Here is a 20,977-nt window from a genome sequence, read left to right on the forward strand (position 1 = left end):
ATTGGCCACATCTGCACCTCATGACCTGGCTGGTGGTGGGGAAGTATTTCTCCTCTCCTGTCAGATACGGGACAGGGCATTAAAACTTACTTACTCCATACATGCTTGTGAGACCCAAATCCATGAAGGTTTGTTTTGCAGCGATTTTTTTCCGTGGAATTCTGGAATGATACATTTAAAGATGAGAAATGCCCTTACTTACTTTGCTTACTTTGCTTTTATAGAACTCCTTTTGGTAGGCGTTATTTATAAGTATTGTGTATTCTTCCTTACTTCTTATTTGTTTCTCCCAATATGTTTTTTTCTATATTTAGATTATTTCCAAAGGGGGGAAAAACAAGAGTGTGTAATTTATTTTATTTTATTTTAGGTGAGTGTAAGTGTGAGGACACATGGTCTGGCTGCATAATGGGAGATACTGGGTAAGGTATTTCTTTTGAGAAACTTCAGCGCAGCAAAAAATCTAGATTAGGAGGTGGGGACGGTCGGAAGAAGCTGTACTAAATAAATAGCATTAAATGGAGCTGTGCACCAGAATTGGCTGACAGCAAATTGATGCACATTGTCAAATTGACAAAGAGTTGTGTTCAGCTAAGTCCTACTCAGAGTAGACCCATTAAAATTAATAAACATAAGGTAATCATGTCCATTAACTTCAGTGGGTCTATTCTGAGTAGGACTAGCATTGACTGCCACCCATTGAGTCTGTGTGTCTCATTCGGGAGATAACAGCCTGCCTGCTGGATCAGGCCCATGGCCCATATTGTACAGCATCTTGTTCTCACAGTGGCCAGCCAGATGCATGTGGGAAGCAACTGGTATTCAGAAGCAAACCACCTCCATCAGCAGAAGTAGAACATAGCCATTGTGGCAAGTTGTGTTTGATAGCCTCATCCTCCATTTGTCTAATCTTCCTTTAGAGCCATGCCAGTCGGTGGCCATCACGGCACCTTGTGAGAGCAAATTCCACAGTGTGACAATGTGCTGTATAAAGAAGTACTTCCTTTTGTCTGCCCTGAATATTTCAGCTTTTTTGGATGTCTATGAGTTTTAATGCTTATGACAGGGAGAGTGAAAAAAAGTTCTCTGTCTGCCTTCTCCTGTGCCCTGCATATTTCCATAGACTTCTGCCATGTCACGTCTTACTGTGAGTTCTAATGTTGCACAGCAGAGAAATCCACTAGTGCATCAGCTGCACTAGCGGAAACCGGTCGCTCAACAGATTACACAACCTCTTACACAAAGTTACTTGCAACCTGCTTGTGCATTCTTGTGTGCAACAGTATTCTGTGGCGCCAAACTTTTTACAAGCAGAGCAAGTATACCACCAAGTGACTTTAGCTTAGTGCTAATTTGGATACAAACCGTTGCCTGCCCAACATATCAAAATCTGAACCAGTTCAGCTCCTACTGGCTAGCAACCATGTCATAAAAATAAGGATAGACCAATGTAGCTGAATTCTTGGCCTGTTTTTCCACTGAACTTGCAGAAGTGAAAACAAAAGCATCAGTGACATGCTTCATATTGAACACACAACTTGCCTCTAGGCTACTCATTCTCCCTAAGCGTATTCATGATGGAAGCTAAACGAAAATTATGTTTTTGGCCCACCTAATAAGCCACAATTTTCTCATAGCTGTTGTTCTCCTTGAGTTTTAAACATGAAACATGTAGGCACATGGGCACCACCAGTTTACTAAGTGAGTACTGTACATCTGGGGACACGGGTGGCGCTGTGGGTTAAACCACAGAGCCTAAGACTTGCCGATCAGAAGGTCAGCGGTTCGAATCCCCACGATGGGGTGAGCTCCCGTTGCTCGGTCCCTGCTTCTGCCAACCTAGCAGTTCGAAAGCACGTTAAAGTGCAAGTAGATAAATAGGTACCACTCCAGCAGGAAGGTAAACGGCGTTTCTGTGCGCTGCTCTGGTTCGCCAGAAGCGGCTTAGTCATGCTGGCCACATGACCTGGAAGCTGTACGCCGGCTCCCTCGGCCAATAAAGCGAGATGAGCGCGCAACCCCAGAGTCGGCCACGAGTGGACCTAATGGTCAGGGGTCCCTTTACCTTTACTGTACATACGTGTGAAGTTTCTCAGCTCTATTCCTTATTATTTTGTATTCCTCGGTGCTCCAGATAATTTGCAAATACGAACAGCAGAAGCTGGGGAAAGGCAAAAGCTAATGAGATTATCTAGGGCATCACTGGAGAAAGCACAAGAGTCATTTCGATGACAATTCTTCCTACTGGTTTTAATTAGCAATAAAAGAGCTTAAGGAAATAACTGGCAAAAATATTCCTTCCAGTGGAAGCACTTTCAGTCCAATAGAAGTCCTTCGAGAACGTTTATGAATCCACTGGTGGGTCATGAAATAACCTGCTTCCCCCTTTGATGCAGCTATTACCTTCCAACCAAGTTCTCCAAATGCGACGTTGAGGAGTACCACGAATTTTTAAATAACGGAGGTGGAGCCTGCCTTTACAACAAGCCTACCAAGGTAATAGTGGTTTGACACTAGAGGAAAGTAACTTTTTATTATTCTGTCTACTCAGATGCTCAGCTCAGTGTCCTCCCAATCATTTGTATTGAAATGCTTCTTGGCAAACCCACCTGTGTAGCACTTGTTATATATTACCTTATTCTTTCCAAATTGGCTGTGGGCAATCTGTGACCTTCCAAAACGTTGCTGGACTGGATGAGAAGTTTTAAGTGTCGTTTTTGTTTTGGAGCATTTTAAAAACAAAACTGTGCATTGACTTGTTTCTACAACACATTGGGCTTAAGGATCACTTTCCATAGTAGAGGTTGTTTGCTTTGTTTAATGTTCCACTTAACTGGACACAGAGCATATGTAGGGGGCGAGGACTCTTAGAATATCCTGCGACAGATGGGGATGACCAATCCCCCTTTATTCAGTGATTCCTCTACAGCAGTCTATTTTTAAGTAAATCTGCATATATTTAATTTTGGCTTTGCTTTTCATCACAGCACTGGGATTCAGAGCTCCCTGGTTTTTCATCTCCTGAAATTTAATCTGCTGCCTCCCCCTGCCTCTAGTAGTGCTTTTTAATGTGGTGTTTTATGGATTTGTTTAAAAGTTTGTTGAGAGTTTCCTTGGGTTTCTTTTTAAGAGAAAGGCAGGGTGAAAATATTTTAAATAATGAATAATAATCTGCATATGCAGTACTGAAGTTGAAACGGCAAAGGTTTAAGGAAGTTAAAGGAGTTTAGGATTAAGGTTCAATTGAAATGTTTTAAAGACTTCTTCCAACTATTGAAACTCATTTCCCTAGCACCACTACTATAACACACAGTAAAAAAAAAGTTAAGCATTTATATCCTTCCCTTCTGGGCGTCTTACAATATTTAAAAATGAAAATGCTATAAAACAACAACAGAAACCGAATCAGCCAAGGAGACAGGACCAGCAGTTAAACCCCCAAACGCTTTGTTGTTGTTTAGTTGTTTAGTCGTGTCCGACTCTTCGTGACCCCATGGACCAGAGCCTGGCACTCCTGTCTTCTACTGCCTCCCACAGTTTGGTCAAACTCATGTTAGTAGCTTCGAGAACACTGTCCAACCTAAGCTGCCACAAAGAGCAACAGCCAGAATAAAATGGTTGTTTAAAAATGAAAAGGCATTGCAAAGTTGCAACCACAAACGGCTCTCTTTGTATACAGTGGGATAATTTAGTGCGTAACATTGGAAAGATGTTTGCTTCATTTTCTTTTCTGTATGTCACTGGAGATGTTACTCACACAAGCCTTTTTAGGCATTGCGAATATGTGTAAATATGTTTAATAGGAATGTAAATATGTGAAGCGGCTATTGAAAACAAGTGGTAGTCACAGCCCCTGGGTGACAATGCATGCACAAGCTTCACCCCTGGCTGATGCATGAACAGTGCCATGCTCCATGTGCACAGACACATTAGACAGGAGAACTAGTTACCTATGGCAGCGGTGCGAAACCTCACGTCCAGCCCTAGCTGCCCGCTGAACTTTCCACAGCCCCTGTGTCCTACTCTAAGTGTATATGAAGAACCCTTGAACTCTTGCATGTCTGGATGGAGGACAGAGAAGTGTGTGAATGTGTGCAGCAGGCATCCTGCTGTACAAACGTAAAATTTACATTGGTTGCCTCAGCCTTTGGCACTCCCCGCCACTGGAACCTGGCCTTTGGAAGCTTGCCCAGAAGGGAACGTGGTCCCTGGGCTGAAAAATGCTTCACACCCCTGGACTCCAGGGGTTATAGCTATAGCTTGCATATTCTTGAGAGCTCCTCCACCCAAACATATGAATACGACTGTGGGCTGTTTTACCGGTGGCCAAATAATGCAACCCCACACTTACCATTTTTATCCTGTCTTCCTTATTTATTTTTCATCGCAGCTTCTCGATCCTCCAGAATGTGGCAATGGCTTTGTTGAAGCTGGAGAAGAATGTGATTGTGGTACTGCGACCGTAAGTCATGCAATGAATTGTTTGCCCGGGGCATCACTTTCTTTCCAAATTAGACAACTCATTAACAAAAAGAAAGAAGAGAAACTGCCTTAAGGGGGCGGGCTTACTGTTTGCATTGTCTTCCTTGCCAGCCACTTGGTGAAGGAAGCAAACTGCACATTAACCGTGCATTTATGCATGCACAGTGGTGCTGATGGTGGTACTTTGTATCTGATTGCAACGTACCAAACAAGTGTAAAAAGAAGAAAAGAAGACTTTGGGGTGTATCCAATGCTCGTCATGCTCAGAGCATGTTTCTCAGTTAGTAGATGCCAGAGTGTAGGCTTCTCCCAAGGCCATCAAATTATTGACTTATTTATTTTTTAATCTGAAGTTTGCATTATGCGCACCATAGAGTGTCAGGTGAAGGCGCAGATAGTTTTGAAGAAATGCGCTCGTCAAACTGCTGTTTTACAATTGCCTCCACTCCTCAGGAATGTCGTGCTGAAGGTGGAGATTGCTGTAATTCCTGTAGTCTAACGGCTAACTCCGAATGCAGTAATGGACTTTGCTGTAAAAAATGTCAGGTGCGTATTTAAGTGAAGGATTTTTATTTATTTATTTATTTTAAAAAGACCGTTTTAAAGCCCGCCGCTATGTAATTATGCCTATTTTTGATTACCAGCAGAATCGACTCATTTTCTGAAAGCTTAACAAAAAGTATCCCAATGTTTCCTTCGTAGTCAGTTTCATCTGCAGGACATAGCGCGGTATCTCCTGTTTTCAAACACTTGTTTGTTTACAAGTCGGCCAGTTGAGAAGATACTAAAAGAGAAACAGTAGCACAGAATGAAATGGTGTTATAGCTGGAAGGGACCTTGGAGGTCACACAGCCAAACCCAGTTCTCGCTGTAGGATCTGCAACGGAGGATGCAGCTTCAGTTATCCATGACAGATGGCCAGCCATCCTTTGCTTAAGTGCCTCCGGCAAAGCAGAGCTCACCACCTCCTGAGGCAGGCTGCTTCAGTCTGTTTCTCCTAAGTTTAGCTGGAATCTGCTTCTTTAAACCGCTTCCCTCCTTTATATGGGCCGCTAATCACAGAGGTTGTGCCGTTTATAAATATAGTGGCATGTAATTGTAACCTTCATTATTGTACTTGGACATTTGAATTTTGTCAGTAGCATATGAGAACCCCCAATTAAACCCGATGCCAAGAGCAGAAGAAGAAAATATTTTTGTGTGTGTGGTCTTTTGACTTGAACTGTCAAAAGGTTATAGATCTGCTCAGATATTTAATATTTCTTTTTCAGTTTGAAGCCAAGGGAGTTGTATGCAGGGAAGCTGTGAATGATTGCGATATTGCAGAGAGTTGCACGGGAGACTCTAATCAGGTAAAGTTTCAAAATGAGTGACTAGAAGGCTGTAGCTCAGTATAGCAACAGGACATCTGCTTGGCATGTAGAAGGTCCCTGGTTCAATCCCTGGCATCTCCAGGTGAGCATTGGGAAAGGCTCCTGCCTGAAGCCCTGGAGAGCTGCTGTCAGCTAGTGTAGGCAGTATGGAGCTAGTGCGACCATTGGTCTGACTCTGTATAAGGCAGCTTCTTATGTTCAGAGAGAGAGAGAGAGAGGTTTACAAAATCTGGACATTCAATTAATACCCACTTGAACAAAACAATTTTGGGAGACAGGAGGCAATGTCCAATCGAAGGAAAGTTTTAAAAGCTGCATTTGCATTAATTTTAGACACTGCAGTGCAGCTTTAAAAACTCTGGTCTAGCTTATCACATGGTTCCTTCTGCTTTTTCTTTGTTGTTATTGTTTAGTCATTTAGTCATGTCCGACTCTTCGTGACCCCATGGACCAGAGCACGCCAGGCACTCCTGTCTTCCACTGCCTCCCGCAGTTTGGTCAGACTCATGTTGGTAGCTTCGAGAACACTGTCCAGCCATCTTGTCCTCTGTCCTCCCCTTCTCCTTGTGCCCTCCATCTTTCCCAACATCAGGGTCTTTTCCAGGGAGTCTTCTCTTCTCGTGAGGTGGCCAAAGTATTGGAGCCTCAGCTTCACGATCTGTCCTTCCAGTGAGCACTCAGGGCTGATTTCCTTAAGAATGCATCCCAGTACAGCTCTTGCCACTCTTTTGTTGACTATGAGGGCCACTCCATTTCTTTTACGGGATTCTTGCCCACAGTAGTAGATATGATGGTCATCTGAACTGAATTCGCCCATTCCCGTCCATTTTAGTTCACTGATGCCCAGGATGTCAATATTTATTTTTGTGCTTTTTCTTTAGTGCTCTCCAAATCTGCACAAAATGGATGGGTATTCATGCGATAACGAAGAGGTATGTATAGTGTTTCATTTGATAACTTGCATAAGATAGGCTTGAGCAGATAAAAACTAGTCTGTTCAAAGACGTCTGTTAAAGGATTCATTTGGGACGATGGAATCTGTGATTCTAAACATGTGTTGCAGAATCTCGTGCCAGAATCGTGTCTCTTCCCCACCCCTTCCTTTTAAATATATGTGTATATGTTATAGGTTCGGTTTTTTGTTCACTTTGTTTCATGCATATCACATTAGGGGCAGATAGACAATTGTAATGTAATGTTAATACTTCAAATACATAACAATAAGTTGTGCTTCAGTTGGTTAGGTGAGTGGGGGCGGATAGGTTTTTGAATAGTAAGACCTTTTTATTTAGATCTGGCAAACATTTGAAATTGAAAATTAAAATGGAGTTGCATATTAAGGCTGCTAAGCACACTTACCTGGCAGTATGTCCCATTGGTACCTATGGGTTTTTGTTTTTTTACTGTTTTATAACCTTTCCCCCTCAGTAATGTAGAAACAAGCTAATCAATAGATAGGGAAATATGTGAAATGACGATAGCCCATGTGTCCTTTTCTTGGTTTCTCTTCAGGGCCTTTGTTTTGGAGGACGATGTAAAACAAGAGACAGGCAATGTAAATATATCTGGGGAGAAAGTGAGTAAGCTCTTTTAAGTTTCCAATTATTATTATTTTTTAAAGTGGTATCCCTCTGGAAACCCACTTGCTTGGTATCAGGACTGTCACACAGAAGAAGGCAAAGACTTGCTATTTGCTGCTCCAGAGAACAGCACTATATCTAATGGACTTAAGTTACAGAAGAATAGATTCTGATTCAGCATTGGGGCCATATCTGCACTATCCTTTTAGAGCACTATGATACAGTCATGGCTTCCTCCAAGGAATGCTGGGAACTCTAGTTTGTTAGGGGTTTCTGAGAGTTGTTAGAAGGCCACTATTGCCCTCACAAAGCTGCAGTTCTTGGAGTTATTTGGGAAGATGGGTTAAACCACTCTAGATTTTGTCTGGTTGCTAGAGAATAGGCAGTATTCTACTTGAAGCTGCTACAGTTTCCAGCAGCAGATATTTCTGCTGCTTTATAAGCACAGATGTCTACTATTTTAAAAGCAAAGTGCTTTATCAAGTGTACAATACCTTTGCAAACTCTAGTTTCCTGTCAATTTCATTCCACCTCAGTCACCGGTACATTTCAAGGATGCTTTAGCTGAGAACCTTCAGTGCTTATATAATAAAAATAGTTGAGAGCATATAAATTGTGATCTCAATCAGGCCAAAATCTTCCCATGTTTACACGTGCTTACCTTTTAGAACAAACTTGTGCGACATGATTGAAGGAAATTAGTTTCTGTTATTTTTTTCCTTGCTCTTAAGATGTGACGGTCGCTGATAACTATTGCTACGAGAGGTTGAATATAGAAGGAACTGAGAAAGGCAACTGTGGCAGAGACAAAGATACTTGGACACAGTGCAAGAATGAGTAAGTTAACACTAATCTTTTGAGATAGCACCTTGATTTTCTTCGTATTTTAGGCCTGTGGTTCTCAGACATTATAAGCGACGTGTTCCTTTGCAGATATCCAGATCTAACACCACCACCACCACCACCATCAATAATAATAATAATAATAATAATAATAATAATAATAATAATAATAATAAAATTTTAGATTTAATTGCAAAGATTGCATTGCAGTAATACAATCATGAAGTCACCAATGCCTGAGGTACTGTTGGTCCCCAGGTGCTTGTTTGGGTTCAAGGGGGTTCTGGGCCTGTAGAGGTTGGAGACTGTTGGTATAGACCAGGGATGTCCAACACGTCAATCGTGATCTACTGGTCGATCCCTGCGAGGTTTAGGTAGATCGCGGTCAATCGTTGGCCCTCTTCCGACCCCACCCCCTCTCCTAGCCTCTATTGTTGCAGAAGGGAAGTCAGAGTTTAGAAACAGAGGCTGTTGTCTGGCCAGCGATCGTAAAGTTGGTGGCTGCCTTTGTTCCCCCCTCCCTCAGAAGAGCTGCCCCCCTAAAAAAACGTGGCATCTCCCCTCCCCCTAAAAAGCCCACTGCCAGATTTTAATTTTGAAAGTAGATTGCAATCTCTTGGGAGTTGGCCACCCCTGGTGTAGACCAGGGTTCTTGGGTCGCCAGTTGTTTTTGGACTACAGTTCCCATCATCCCTGATCACTGGTCCTGCTAGCTAGGGATGATGGGAGTTGTAGTTCAAAAACAGCTGGAGGGCCAAGTTTGGGGAACCCTGGTGTAGACAATGCTGAGGTCTGATTCAGGATAAGGCAGTTTTCTGTGTTCTATTGCTTATGTTCAGTAAACATCACCTATTTCTCTTAGGCAGTCCCCCCCTTTTTTTTTTTACTTCAAGCAGCAGCAGCAGCAACAACAATGAATGCTTTGTTTAATCTTTCCTTCCAGGGATGTTCTTTGTGGATATCTCTTGTGCTCTAATATTGTTTCTATCACCCCGAGACTTGGGGAACTCGATGGCGAAATCACATCGACTTCTCTTCAGGCTGTGGACAAGTCCTTTGTTTGCAGGTAATTTCTCAAATCCTAAACGAGGAGGACCCAGTCCAAGCACGTGGATTGTATGTTATTGTCATGATCAGAGGTAACAGTACATCACACGTCCATCGCTATGTGTATACAGAGCAGTTGCACTTGTAAATTTAAAATAACGTCGCATAAATTCCAGGTTGCTTAAGCACTGGTCAGAATTTTTTTTTGGAAGTTTTGTGTGATCCACTGTGAGAAAACATCAGCTTTTTTCTAGCCATGAAAAAAGGATTAACAAACGTTACTTAGTGTTCTATGTTTTGACAGCAGTTTTGTTAAAAAGGGATTTTAGTTTGGTGGATCTAAGTTAACAAAGGCTTTTTGTGTCCTTTTGCAGCGGGGGTCATGTCAAGCTAGAGGAAGATGCAGACCTTGGCTATGTAGAAGATGGGACACCTTGTGGCCAAGGAAGGATATGTTGGGAGCACAGATGCCTTTCTGCAGAATCCTTTAACTTCAGCTCCTGTCCAGGAAGTACAGAAGGCACCATCTGTTCAGGGCACGGAGTAGGTTTTGCAGTGCCTTGAGGGAGTGATTGCACGTTAATTCCGTAAATATTGGCTGGCTGGCAAGGGTTCTTTCTGTGCCTTTTCCAAAAGGGCTGTAAAACAGGCTGAAAGTAAATACATGTGAACCAATCTGGAACCTACGGGTATAGGGTGGCATACAAATAAGAATAATAAATCATCCAGTATACTTTAAAGCACTGGAATTAATCATCTGCCTCATTTTGTAGCCTAGTGATAGAAAAGCAGGAAAGCAATATATTCAGATGGCATATTCAGATTTGAGGACTGCTTTCTAAATGTTAGATTACATTCTTTATAGGTGTGCAGTAATGAAATACAGTGTATCTGTGAAGGGCTGTGGACTGGTGCGGACTGTGCCAAACCCATCATGAAACCAAGAAATGATGATTTTATGCCCAACCCAGGTGAGTTGCATGTTTTACAATTTAATGAAATGATCACAGGCTACTTGGGGGGTCAGACTTCAAAGCATGTGCATTAATTTTCCACTTAACATGCAATCATAGCAGTAGAGTCTTTTGTCAATGTAAAGACTGATAATAGGTACTGTTGCAACAACTTTCACAGGCCAAAGCCCAGTTTATCAAATACAGCTACCTGCCACAAGACTCGGTTGTCTTAGAAGTCATGCTTTGTAAAAAGGGCCATCACTCGGTGGTTCCACATTGAGTCCAAGGCACCTCTAGATTGGGGTGTGTGTGGAAGAACTGCACTATGAAACTATTAATAGCCACTTCCAGGCACTGCAGACAATACTGAACTAGACTGACCAATCGTCTGACTTGGTATATGGTTATATATGGTCAAGGAGTACCAAGACCTTGAACTTGGTCTGGTAGAAGATTGGCAGTCACTTCATATCCCACAGACAAGGTTTTATATGCTGGTGGCAGTTGCCTCCCCAAGCAGCCCGACCACCACATTTTTCAGCCTCCAGACAAACCTCAAGTGCAACCTCACATGGAGAGCATTACAATAATCCACCCCTGAGATTACCAGTACATGGGCAACTGTGGTTAAGTTATCCTGATCCAGGAAAGGCCATAGTTGTCTTCTGGTAAAAGGTAGTCCAAGCCACTGTTCTTTCATTGGCAGAACTGGATCCAGATGAAGCATCTGTTCCTTCAATGAGAGTGTAGCCCCAAGGTGATCTAGATCAGAGCTGTGGCAGGGGCAAAAAGCCCAATCCGCTCTTGCCAGGGTTCAGATCCAGATTGTGACATGCATACACTCAGCTGCTATTTACTAAAAAAACAAAGAAACACATCTAAGTTGGCCCACGTTGTCTTGAATCCCGCTTTATTCTTTGCTGCTACATGTCTCCCTGAGGGTGTTTATCCCAAAGTTTTACACCTCTAAAAATGAAACAAGCAATCTGAATTTAGGGCTGTCTCCAAATATATCATACTATGAATGAATCCATTTAAATATTAATGGACATGTCTATTGATTTTAATAGCTCTACTCCCAAGTATGACTTAGCTGAATAACTGTATTAGGAATCCAAAGTTTTGTAGTTTTATGTATGTGTCCCTTCGCCTCAAAATGAGATACATTCAGATTCTTGTTTACTTCTTTTTTTAATCTAGGTGTCACTAGCACAAATATCATTATAGGTGCTATCGCTGGTACAATTTTAGTGTTGGCTCTGATTATGGGCATAACTGCATGGGGTTACAAGTAAGTAATTTATATTATATATATATATATCTTATATTAATAAAGGTATTTTTTTATTTCATAAGGTTTTCTATACTTTATTATGATTTGATAAAGTAAAAGTATGAATTGGCAGAGTGAATTATCAAATGATTTAGGCAAAAGAGAATATCAGAAGTTTTCCTAATCAGAACCGCTTCCAGTTCTCCTCTCTGCAGATAGTTGCCTTTCTAGGCTTGCTGTACTCAGAAGACTTGTTGTCCAACATCTGCAGACTGAAGGCTGCATAGGACTGGAGGACAGCCTTTGAGTACAGCAAGTCTAGCCATCCTGCCTGGGGATTTTGGGAATTGTAGTCCAGTGACATCCAGAGACCCAGCCAGCAAAGCTGATGTACTCTTTAAGTCAAACTTGCCATAATAATTATATTATTTACTGGCAACAGCCTGTCTTTACTAATTTTTAGTATAACTTTCTCACATTCTATCTTTAATTATTTACTGCACACCTTTGTTTCAGCATGTCTAAACAAAATGTATGATAGAAAAAATAAAATTTATTGAACTCATGCACTGATCCTAGGCCACATTCACACATGTTGATAAGTCTGGGTTGCTAGGCTCCCAAGGTTTTGGGAATAAGCCACATGCTTTGAGCACACTGTTCAGTGCCCCCCTCTTACTCCTACCCTGGCATGAGGAGGGGAAACAACCCCAGAAAGCTTAAAAGGGGTTTGACTTCCTGTGACGTCCAAGCCTGAGATTGTGCATTGTTTCTACCTAACAACAACTTTTGGTCTCAGCAAGCAGGGTTCTTCTTAACAGTCAGTTAAATGATACTAACTCTACTTATGAAGTTAGGCAGCTCTTGAAAGGTACCAGAGGAGATTGCGCTCTCCTTCCTTGAATGAGGAGAGAATGAAAATAGATCTGGTTTGCGCAAGAAAGCTCATGGTTAGTGAGGAAGGAGTTTCACAACAAGCCTGAGTTTGGACAGCATGAGTCGAATTGTGGCTTAGCTCAGCTAAGGACTGGGGAGGAGCAAAATGGCTGCAAGCTCCTTTCCGGAAGCCCACATCTTTGTGGGCCTAATAAGCCATTGACTTGGGTTCACATGACACAGCAAGCCATAGTTTGTCTTACTGTGTCATGTGAACCAGGTCAGTGTGTGAGTTCATATTGCCCAGGGTCTGCGGGGTTTGAAATAAGAAACATCATTTTCTTCCAAAGGGCTTTCCTAAACTCAGCCTATGCATTTTAAACATAACACTGATGCTTAATTGTATGCAGTTTTCATAGTGGCATGCTCTTTTTCATAGCAATGATCCAATTGCTTGGGAAAGACAAAAATACTCAATTTCTGCTAGGGTTTCTTTTCTATTTTATATCTTTGGGATTGGATCCTAAGGGCTGCACAAAGGTGGGTCCTACTCACTCTCTTCAACTGCAGCCACCCACACCAGGTCCTGTGCTGTTCCTGAAAGTTTCACAGCTTTCTGAAGTGGCTTTTCAGGGGCATCAAGGAGATGCCAAAGGAGGGTGTGGGTCTTTCCCATTCTGCATGTGGAAATCCACTGGGAGTTCTTAGGATCCAGTTCTTAGCTTATGACACTGAGTAGAGTAATGGCAAGTATAACATGGTAACTCACTCTCTTATCTCTCTTTCTTCCTCTTGTAAGAAACTATCGAAGACAGAGGTATGTGAAAAAGCAGTGTGGCCACATGTCACAGAATGCTTCAGATGTGATCCCTATTTATTATTTAGTTGGGATATATACATATATTAGAGACATCAGTATGGCTAGGAATGTAACTTTTTTTTGTGTACATGGAGCTGTGGGCTGATGAATTTAATTTAAATGGCTCCTATCTATGTAGTGTTGATGTGTTGTCCCTTAAGACTTGGATTCCTGTATTCTGAGATATGTTCTTTTAGGAGGGTGGAGCCCTAAGGCAGAGACCAGAACCCTGTGGTCCTCCAGATATTTTTGGACTACAACTCCCATCATCACTGACCGTTGGCCATGTTAACTGGGGCTGATGGGAGTTAGAGTCTAACAACACCTGGAGGGCTATGGGTTCCCCGTACCTGCCCTATGTGGGCTGTTTTTTTTAATTACACCTTTATTTTCTTTGCAGCCACAGTGTTGAAATTTAACCTAAGACCCAGTTCAATTCTGCTTAGTACATAACATTGATTACTAGAGCATTTTCCAATTACCTGGGCACTAATCCCTCCCATTATGAACTTGTCTGCATGTTTGCCTTTTTAATCAATAGAGAGATTAATATAGCCATGTATGATCCCACTCCTGACTGGTGCTGAGCACTTGTTTTTTTAAGCCACAATATTTTTTTCCAAATTCAAAAAAACCCAAAAAACTTGAAAGGAGGTCTAAGGGACCTCATGGATGGTCTTAGATTACAGCATCCATCACCATTGGCTGTGCTGGCTGAGGTTGATGGGACTTGGAGTCCAGCAACTTCTGGAGGACCCCTGACTCCTCACCCCTGCTCTAGAATAAGGCCCAGCAGCATTGTCCTTCGTTTGACTTGGCCTCATGAAGGTGCCATGTGCTGGCATCTGAAGCTGAGGGCAATGCTTCCCTATAAAATGGCACCAGGTAGCAGTTGAACATGTGATCATTAGGACTAGAAAACAAATGGTGTCAAAAAGGTAAGCGGTTAGGTGGCAACTTGGCTTTATGAAAAAATATCTTCTCTATACCCTTTCCACTTTCATGCTCACAAAATTCTAAAAAACACTGTTGGGTTAGCTCTGAGTTTGACATTAAAAATCTTGTACTTCAAGAAAACTAGAAAAGAAGAGTACTCTTACCTTTGTTTGTCACACACAATAATTAATTAATTAATTTTTCTTAGATAACATTCTGTAAGTGTTCTTTGATCACAGTTCAAAGTACAGGAGTCCAGTGTCATAGATACTGTGTCCAGTGTCATAGAATCTTTTTTCCCCTTTGTGTAAAACTAATTTTTTTTGTAAGGGAAAGTACAAAAATTGTACTGGTGTATGTAGGTATATATCTATAATTTATTGCATTAGTTTGAATCTTGGGTTGAAGAGTGGGATTTGGTATTTCTTGAATATCCCTTTTAACGAAAGAAACTCCTTAGTTGAATTTGGGATGGGGAACTAAGTTTGTTATGACTGCTAGGCAGCAGTAGGAAATCCCCTTCACTGTGCGTATGCCATATTTGGACAATATTGGGTGTTTTTGGTTTTTTAAATTGCCTATCAAGGCCTTCTTTACTGATTGCTCCAACCTGTCATGAGATGGAGAAAAGGAATGATTGGGGATGTAGAGGGTGGCAATACCTAACCCCGCTCTTGAGTGTCTCTTATAAATCAAATTGTTCAAACTTGTTGCCTTTAGGCCTATTAAGGAAAACACACTCTGTAATGGGTGTATATCTTAATTAGACTTTTAAGTATCTCAGGGAATGCATTTCCCCATTACAGAATGTAAGCCTATTTTCTCAGGTAGCCATTCTCTCTTATTTATATAGTTATGTGATAAATTTTCATGGTCTCCTTTCTAAGCTTTTTCCTGTGCTATATATATATGTATATGTATATGAGTGTGTATTTATTTACATATATACATACATACATACATTTGGAATATGCATGTGTTTTTTGTTTTTGTTTTTTAACCTTCAGTGTGTTTCTGACTTGAAAATGTTCATTATGCTTTAGACAAATCCCTCAGGGAGATTATGTAAAAAAGCCTGGTGAGGCCGACTCCTTTTATAGCGACATGCCGCCTGGAGTCAGCACAAACTCTGCATCTAGTTCTAAGAAGAGGTCTGCTTTTCTGTCGCATTTTCAGATTTCTACCTGTTCCATCACACATTATTCCATTAGTCAGAACCTTTCATTGTTTTGCAGCAGGTTTGATTACTTCTTTCCTTCCTTTTGTGGGCTGTGTGTGTGTGTGTGTTTAAAGTGACCCCCTTTGGTCTTTGATTACTGACTAGTTGTATCCTCTCTTTTCAAATGCACTTCTAAAACTTCTAAAACTTTTCAAATGCACTTCTAAAACTCTGACAAATTATATTGGTGGAGTGGGTGGGTGGGTGGGTGGGCTTTGTAGCCCCACAGATAAATCAGATCCTCAGTTCTGATAGCCATCTCCTTCTGCTTGGAAGTGCCTTGTTTTGCTGCTTATAAAGTGTCCTAGGTCCTAATCAAGCAAAACACTGTACCCAAATTGCCATAAATTTGATATTACGATGAAGTAATCAAAGAAGGGGGATGCTGTACTTTCATTAACTGTTATAACATTAATGAATTACGGTAATAGAAATGTTAGAAGTGTTGTATTTTATCACTGCCTTTTTGTTCTTTAGTATGCTGCCAAATCTGGCATTTCCGTCTTGCATTTCTCTCTTTTTACTGACCAAGGAAGGCCTGATTTACATACACAGCCACCCTTGTGGGTGAACTAGCTTGTGATGTCGATCCTTGTAGGCGTGGCACAAAGTTTTATGAGTGGCTTCCCATGCATTTTGGCCAAGCTTGCAGCAGCAGGTTTGGAGTGTGTGAGAAGCTGCTACACCGCCATGTGGGCTGTGCCCTTCACTATTACAAGCAATTATCCGTGGAGGCAGGATTGTTGTGGTCAGGCCATAGAATCACTGCCGACACCTTGATTCTGCCAGATTTAATCCCCAATCCAATGTCTCTGGAGTGTGACGCATCCAGGGTGAGCAACTATATATTGCCCTCTTCTGTGAAAGGAAATGCAGTGGACATGTACATGGAGCTCTGTTATGGATCTGGAGCTTTGTGCATGACATGAGGCAATGGGCTGTGCATTGCTCTGTCTACTGAAAAAAGGCATATGCACCATTTTAAAATGACACACACATCCTGGTGCATTTAATAGTTCATGAAGTTAACAAGGTCACTTTGATCTGTAAACCTTTCTCTCTCCCCCCCCCCCATCTTTTAGCACGGAGAGATTTATTATGGAATTGTTTTTTCCCCTCAAGCATCTTAAAAGGCTTTCACAAAAAACAATAATTCTGCCATGTAATAATACTAATAATGGACAGGCTATTTTGTGAACCATCATTTCCCCCCTTTTTTCTTTTTAAAGATCATTCACGCTTCTGGTGGTTTTCAAATGAGAAACTGAAAGGAAACAGAGGAAATTTGCTCCTCAGATTCAAAGTTGTGACTGTAGTAGCTTAGTGATGCATACGTAATGCCGATGCAAATGTCTGTTTAATACTGAGGGTTTTTATACCTTTGTGAGATTCTCTTTAATTTTTGCATGGCAGATGTCAACTTGAAAAATAACTCCTAAGTCAACATCCAGTTTCTTGACTGAGGGTTTATGTTTGTGGAAGGATTAAAATGTTGATTTTTTTGAGAATAATCTTCAAAGCTGCATATCCATCTGCAGTTCAACTTCTTGAATGCCTAAATATAACAGAATTTTTGGAAAACCAGTTTCCTGATATTTTGTCTTATTTAGGTTTTGTTTCCACATAAGGGAGCAAAATTTTGTTCATTCTATGAAGCTTGACTTTTAAATTGGGCATTGCTTAAATTCCATTGTATAATGTTGTGTGTCATCCCCCCCCCCCATTTCCATTGATTCCTCATTTCAACCACTTGTTTGTTCTTTGTTGTATAATGGTTTGAAACTCTTAAGGTCTGTCTACATTAGGACAAAGAGTATCTCTTGTCAGTTACCTGTAAACCTACGTAAGTTTAAAACTGGCATGGCCTATATTATGGGTGCTTAGTATCAGGCAGGAAATTTACCTTCACAAAAGTTTCAGACTACAATAGTTGGACTAATGAGCAGGGGGGAAAGTTCTGTTGGATGCAGTCCTTCATATCTTACATATTTTATTAATAAAAAATTGCACAGGGAAAAAAGATTAGAAAAAGCAAGAGAAATATGGGGCTGGATTCAGACAAAATCAATGGGACAAGTTAGTCATGGCTTAAATTAACACCACTTGATTTCAAAGTCAGGTGATTCAGCTGACTTTGGTTGGATCCAACCCATGCCATTTTGTCTTATTTATGCAAGAGGAAACGTTCTAAGGTATAAAGGATGCTTATCTACGAACTATATAAATTTTGTTAAAAAAATAAAAGTAGTTTAGGCAAGTCTGTCCAGGCACATAGAAGCTGATGTGTTTTAATCTCTTTCACTGTCAGTTTTAATTATTTTTTGAACTTACAATTTTTTATTGATGATTTTAATATATCTTATATACTGCTCAGTGCTTCAATTGGAATATCATTTTTGTCAAATTAAATAATACATTTTTTAAAAAATCAAGTGGCAGGACAGATGGAATTGGGATAACGTGTGTTTTTTGTGTGGATGTGCAAAACCTAGGATTTAACCAGGTTTGCATAAGCCATCTCAGAGAATGAGCTTCATAAGCAGGTTTGAGTTCCAGAACTTATATGAGAAAGTAAGTCTCTTCCAGCTTAGTTTTCCTCTGGGGAAACAAGATGGACAGAGAGGACGCAACCTGGGAAAGGAAGAAATCATTTTCTGCCTTGCAAGATCCTGCTGCTGCTCCAAGCTTGACCCTCTAAGACAGCCTTCCTTAACTTGGTGACCTCCAGAGCTTTTGGACATCAACTCCCATCACCCTTCATCAACAACCATTCTGACTAGGACTGATGGGAGTTGTAATCCAAAACATTTAGAGGACACCAGGCTGGGGAAGCCTTGTCTGAAGAAACCAAGTGGGAAAGGAGAAGGACTAGGTTGCACTTCTGCCGGGTGTAGAAGAAACTTGCTTTCTTCTTTTGTTTCTAGACGACCTGTGTACACATCTCCTCTGAGCCAGTTGTAAAGGCACCAGTGATGACCCAGCATCCAAATATTTGCACCTCTGAGTGCAATAATGCAGCCTCTCACCTACCATTGTGTTCATGAGCCTGCCAAATTATTTGACAGTCATCCTTGTCTGGCAAATAAATGAGATAACCCACATAGACTAACATAACTAGAAAGGTCTAGAATCTGAAAATGGGACATGTTAAATAGATGCCCTTAGAAATTCAATTAGAAATGGGTATATGAATGTGTCCTGACTAGATATGTAGCAACGTGCACATTATTTTAGGGAATGAATAGATTCAGGAACTGTTGTAGGAACAGAAGTGAAACTTAACTTGACTTTTCCCGGACTGCTGATTTAGGCAGACATTTTGGGTATTGTAAACAGACCTTTAAGTAATCCTCAACTTAAAAGTTCATGAATAATGTCCTTAATAGATGCTTTATGTACCCAAACCAGCCAGCTCATGCAAGTCTTGCCATTTACTCCAGGTCAAACGGATTATCTCATTCATGGAGTGAAAGAATCCAAGATGCAAAGAACCTTTCGGACATCTGTCAGAATGGGCGACCCAGGAGTAACTCATGGCAAGGTGAGAATGACCATCGCGTCAGCAGTATTCATAACCATTGCAAAGTAGATGCTGTCAACCAGCATGCTGCAGCCATACCTACAAATGCTAGAGTTAGAGTACATCCTTTGCACATATAAAGTCTTACGTTGTCCCTTGTATCTGCAGGTAAGTCATATTACTACTTCAGGGCGGAGGAGAAAGAAAGGGAGAATAAAAGTCAATGCAAATGACTTCTAGCATGCTACTTTCCTTGGTTCCATTGTATTGTTTTCCACTGACTTATCCTTTGGTCTTATTTCAGGTAATATAGGCGGCAACAGGAAGAAAGTCAAAGGCAAAAGATTTAGGCCACGGTCTAATTCCACTGAGTAAGTTTGACCTTCTAGTTGAAAACCAAAATCGAAAGACTATTTCTGTTTCAGTTCCTTCCTGCTACATATTTGAACCAGAAGGCTTCTAGACTCACTGAAAGTACTGATTATTAAATTATGTGGCAACAGGTTTTTATTTTGAACATGTGTTTTTTAAAAGTTGCTTTTGTTTTTGAAAATTCGCCTATGCCCCCCTCACCTAGGCAATATGTACCAGTGGTAACAAGCTCCTCCATAAGCTTCTTTTTAAAGTCTATTATTTGGCTTCAGGGCCGATTTTGGGCAGATTGTCAGCAAGAAACAGGGGGAAGGGCTCCCCTTGCACCATTTCCCCAATGGAAATCCCCACTCCCCCCCATCTGCTATTTGCATATCGATCAATCTCCCCTCCAGAGATGCTGCAATGTCACCTTGGGGAGGAGAGGAAAGGAACCAGGGCGAAGGGTTTTTATGTTGTTGGCAAAGCTGTGCAGGGTTGAAGGGTTAATCACCCACTTGCCTGCACTGCGGTCCCAGCCCAGTTTTCCTCCCTGCTCCCATGGCTGCTATTTTAAAGGAGAGCAAACACAAGAGACAATGATCTGTTCAACATCACATCTAGTTTGGCCCTAAGAAGTACTTCTAGCTTGTTAAATGTATTCTCCCTAGCAGGATGGGCAGTGAAGCAGGCTTTCCCATTGCAGTTTTGTCCCCCCTGTTAACTAGAAACCCCACACCTTCTCACCTTTGTGTGCTGCACTATTCCCCACACCTGTTTACTGCTGCCTGTTAACCTGCATGGGAAGAAAGTCCCTGATTTGACATCCAGGTGTGTTTCACTACCAATGAAAGTGGATATTTAATGCCATCTTGCTACTGGGGGAAGTGGGGAGAAGAGATTTAGACGGGAGCACTAATTCAGAGTTCAGATGTAAGGTTTCAAAATGTACTATTCTGCATGTTAACTTTCACATTAAGGGCAAATGTTATTTAGGAGAGACCTGTTGAGGACACATTGGAAATCATCTAATACATTCCACAGTAAACTTCTCTACCTAATCAGCAGGAGCAGCCAACATGTTACCCTACATATGTTGTTGGACTACAACTCCCATCAGCCCAAGAGTACATGGCCAGTGGTCATGGGTGATGGGGATTGTACTCTAGCGACCTCTGGAGGGTTGGCTACCCTGGTGTAGCATTCTGCAAGATAAATAAATATACAGCATAGCTTACCTCAATTTCTGTTCTCTGGTTTTTTCCTTATTCTGGATATGGTTTGTATCCCATTAGATGCACATTTTAGTAAATTAGTTTAAATAACATTGGATAACCATTTTAGTTTCACAAGGTGCCAGGAGTTCAGGAAGCCCTTCTCTGTAAAAGGAAGATGCTTTCCTATGTGTTAATTTGCTTGGAAGTTTCGTATTACTTTCAGCTATATACTTTCGTTAGAGAACTACGTATTGCTAAATAAGACTTACTTAAAACAGTTTGCTTTGTTTGTGCAATGCCATCTACTGATACATGCTGTACGGAATGAACAATCCACGTGTGGCAACGTATATTTTATGTGTTCATGTGCTTGCCACAACCTGTGAAGTAGTGTGATCTGAACGCAAATGACATCCAAAATGAGCCAAAAGAGAAATTGTCAATA

The 20,977-nt window shown here is 41.2% G+C and overlaps 1 protein-coding gene across 13 annotated transcripts in view; it reads left to right on the forward strand.

The window, feature by feature from the left end:
• Window positions 1-20,977, forward strand: part of ADAM22 (ADAM metallopeptidase domain 22) — a 120,252-nt gene that overhangs the window by 80,241 nt on the left and 19,034 nt on the right. For 7 of the 13 annotated variants that reach the window (XM_081881936.1, XM_081881944.1, XM_081881945.1 and 4 more), the window contains exons 14-29: window positions 371-422; window positions 2,397-2,496; window positions 4,391-4,462; window positions 4,936-5,028; window positions 5,754-5,834; window positions 6,737-6,787; window positions 7,368-7,431; window positions 8,167-8,272; window positions 9,222-9,344; window positions 9,700-9,868; window positions 10,191-10,296; window positions 11,482-11,572; window positions 13,230-13,247; window positions 15,269-15,463; window positions 18,885-18,985; window positions 19,269-19,335. In XM_081881936.1, coding sequence (XP_081738062.1) covers window positions 371-422; window positions 2,397-2,496; window positions 4,391-4,462; window positions 4,936-5,028; window positions 5,754-5,834; window positions 6,737-6,787; window positions 7,368-7,431; window positions 8,167-8,272; window positions 9,222-9,344; window positions 9,700-9,868; window positions 10,191-10,296; window positions 11,482-11,572; window positions 13,230-13,247; window positions 15,269-15,463; window positions 18,885-18,985; window positions 19,269-19,335 — 1,489 coding nt within the window. The remainder of the gene's footprint in view (window positions 1-370; window positions 423-2,396; window positions 2,497-4,390; window positions 4,463-4,935; window positions 5,029-5,753; window positions 5,835-6,736; window positions 6,788-7,367; window positions 7,432-8,166; window positions 8,273-9,221; window positions 9,345-9,699; window positions 9,869-10,190; window positions 10,297-11,481; window positions 11,573-13,229; window positions 13,248-15,268; window positions 15,464-18,884; window positions 18,986-19,268; window positions 19,336-20,977) is intronic. The other 6 variants (XM_081881943.1, XM_081881947.1, XM_081881938.1 and 3 more) reach the window with 3 other exon arrangements.

This window comes from Podarcis erhardii, assembly GCF_964252035.2.
Source record: "Podarcis erhardii genome assembly, chromosome: 12".
NCBI lineage: Eukaryota > Metazoa > Chordata > Lepidosauria > Squamata > Lacertidae > Podarcis > Podarcis erhardii.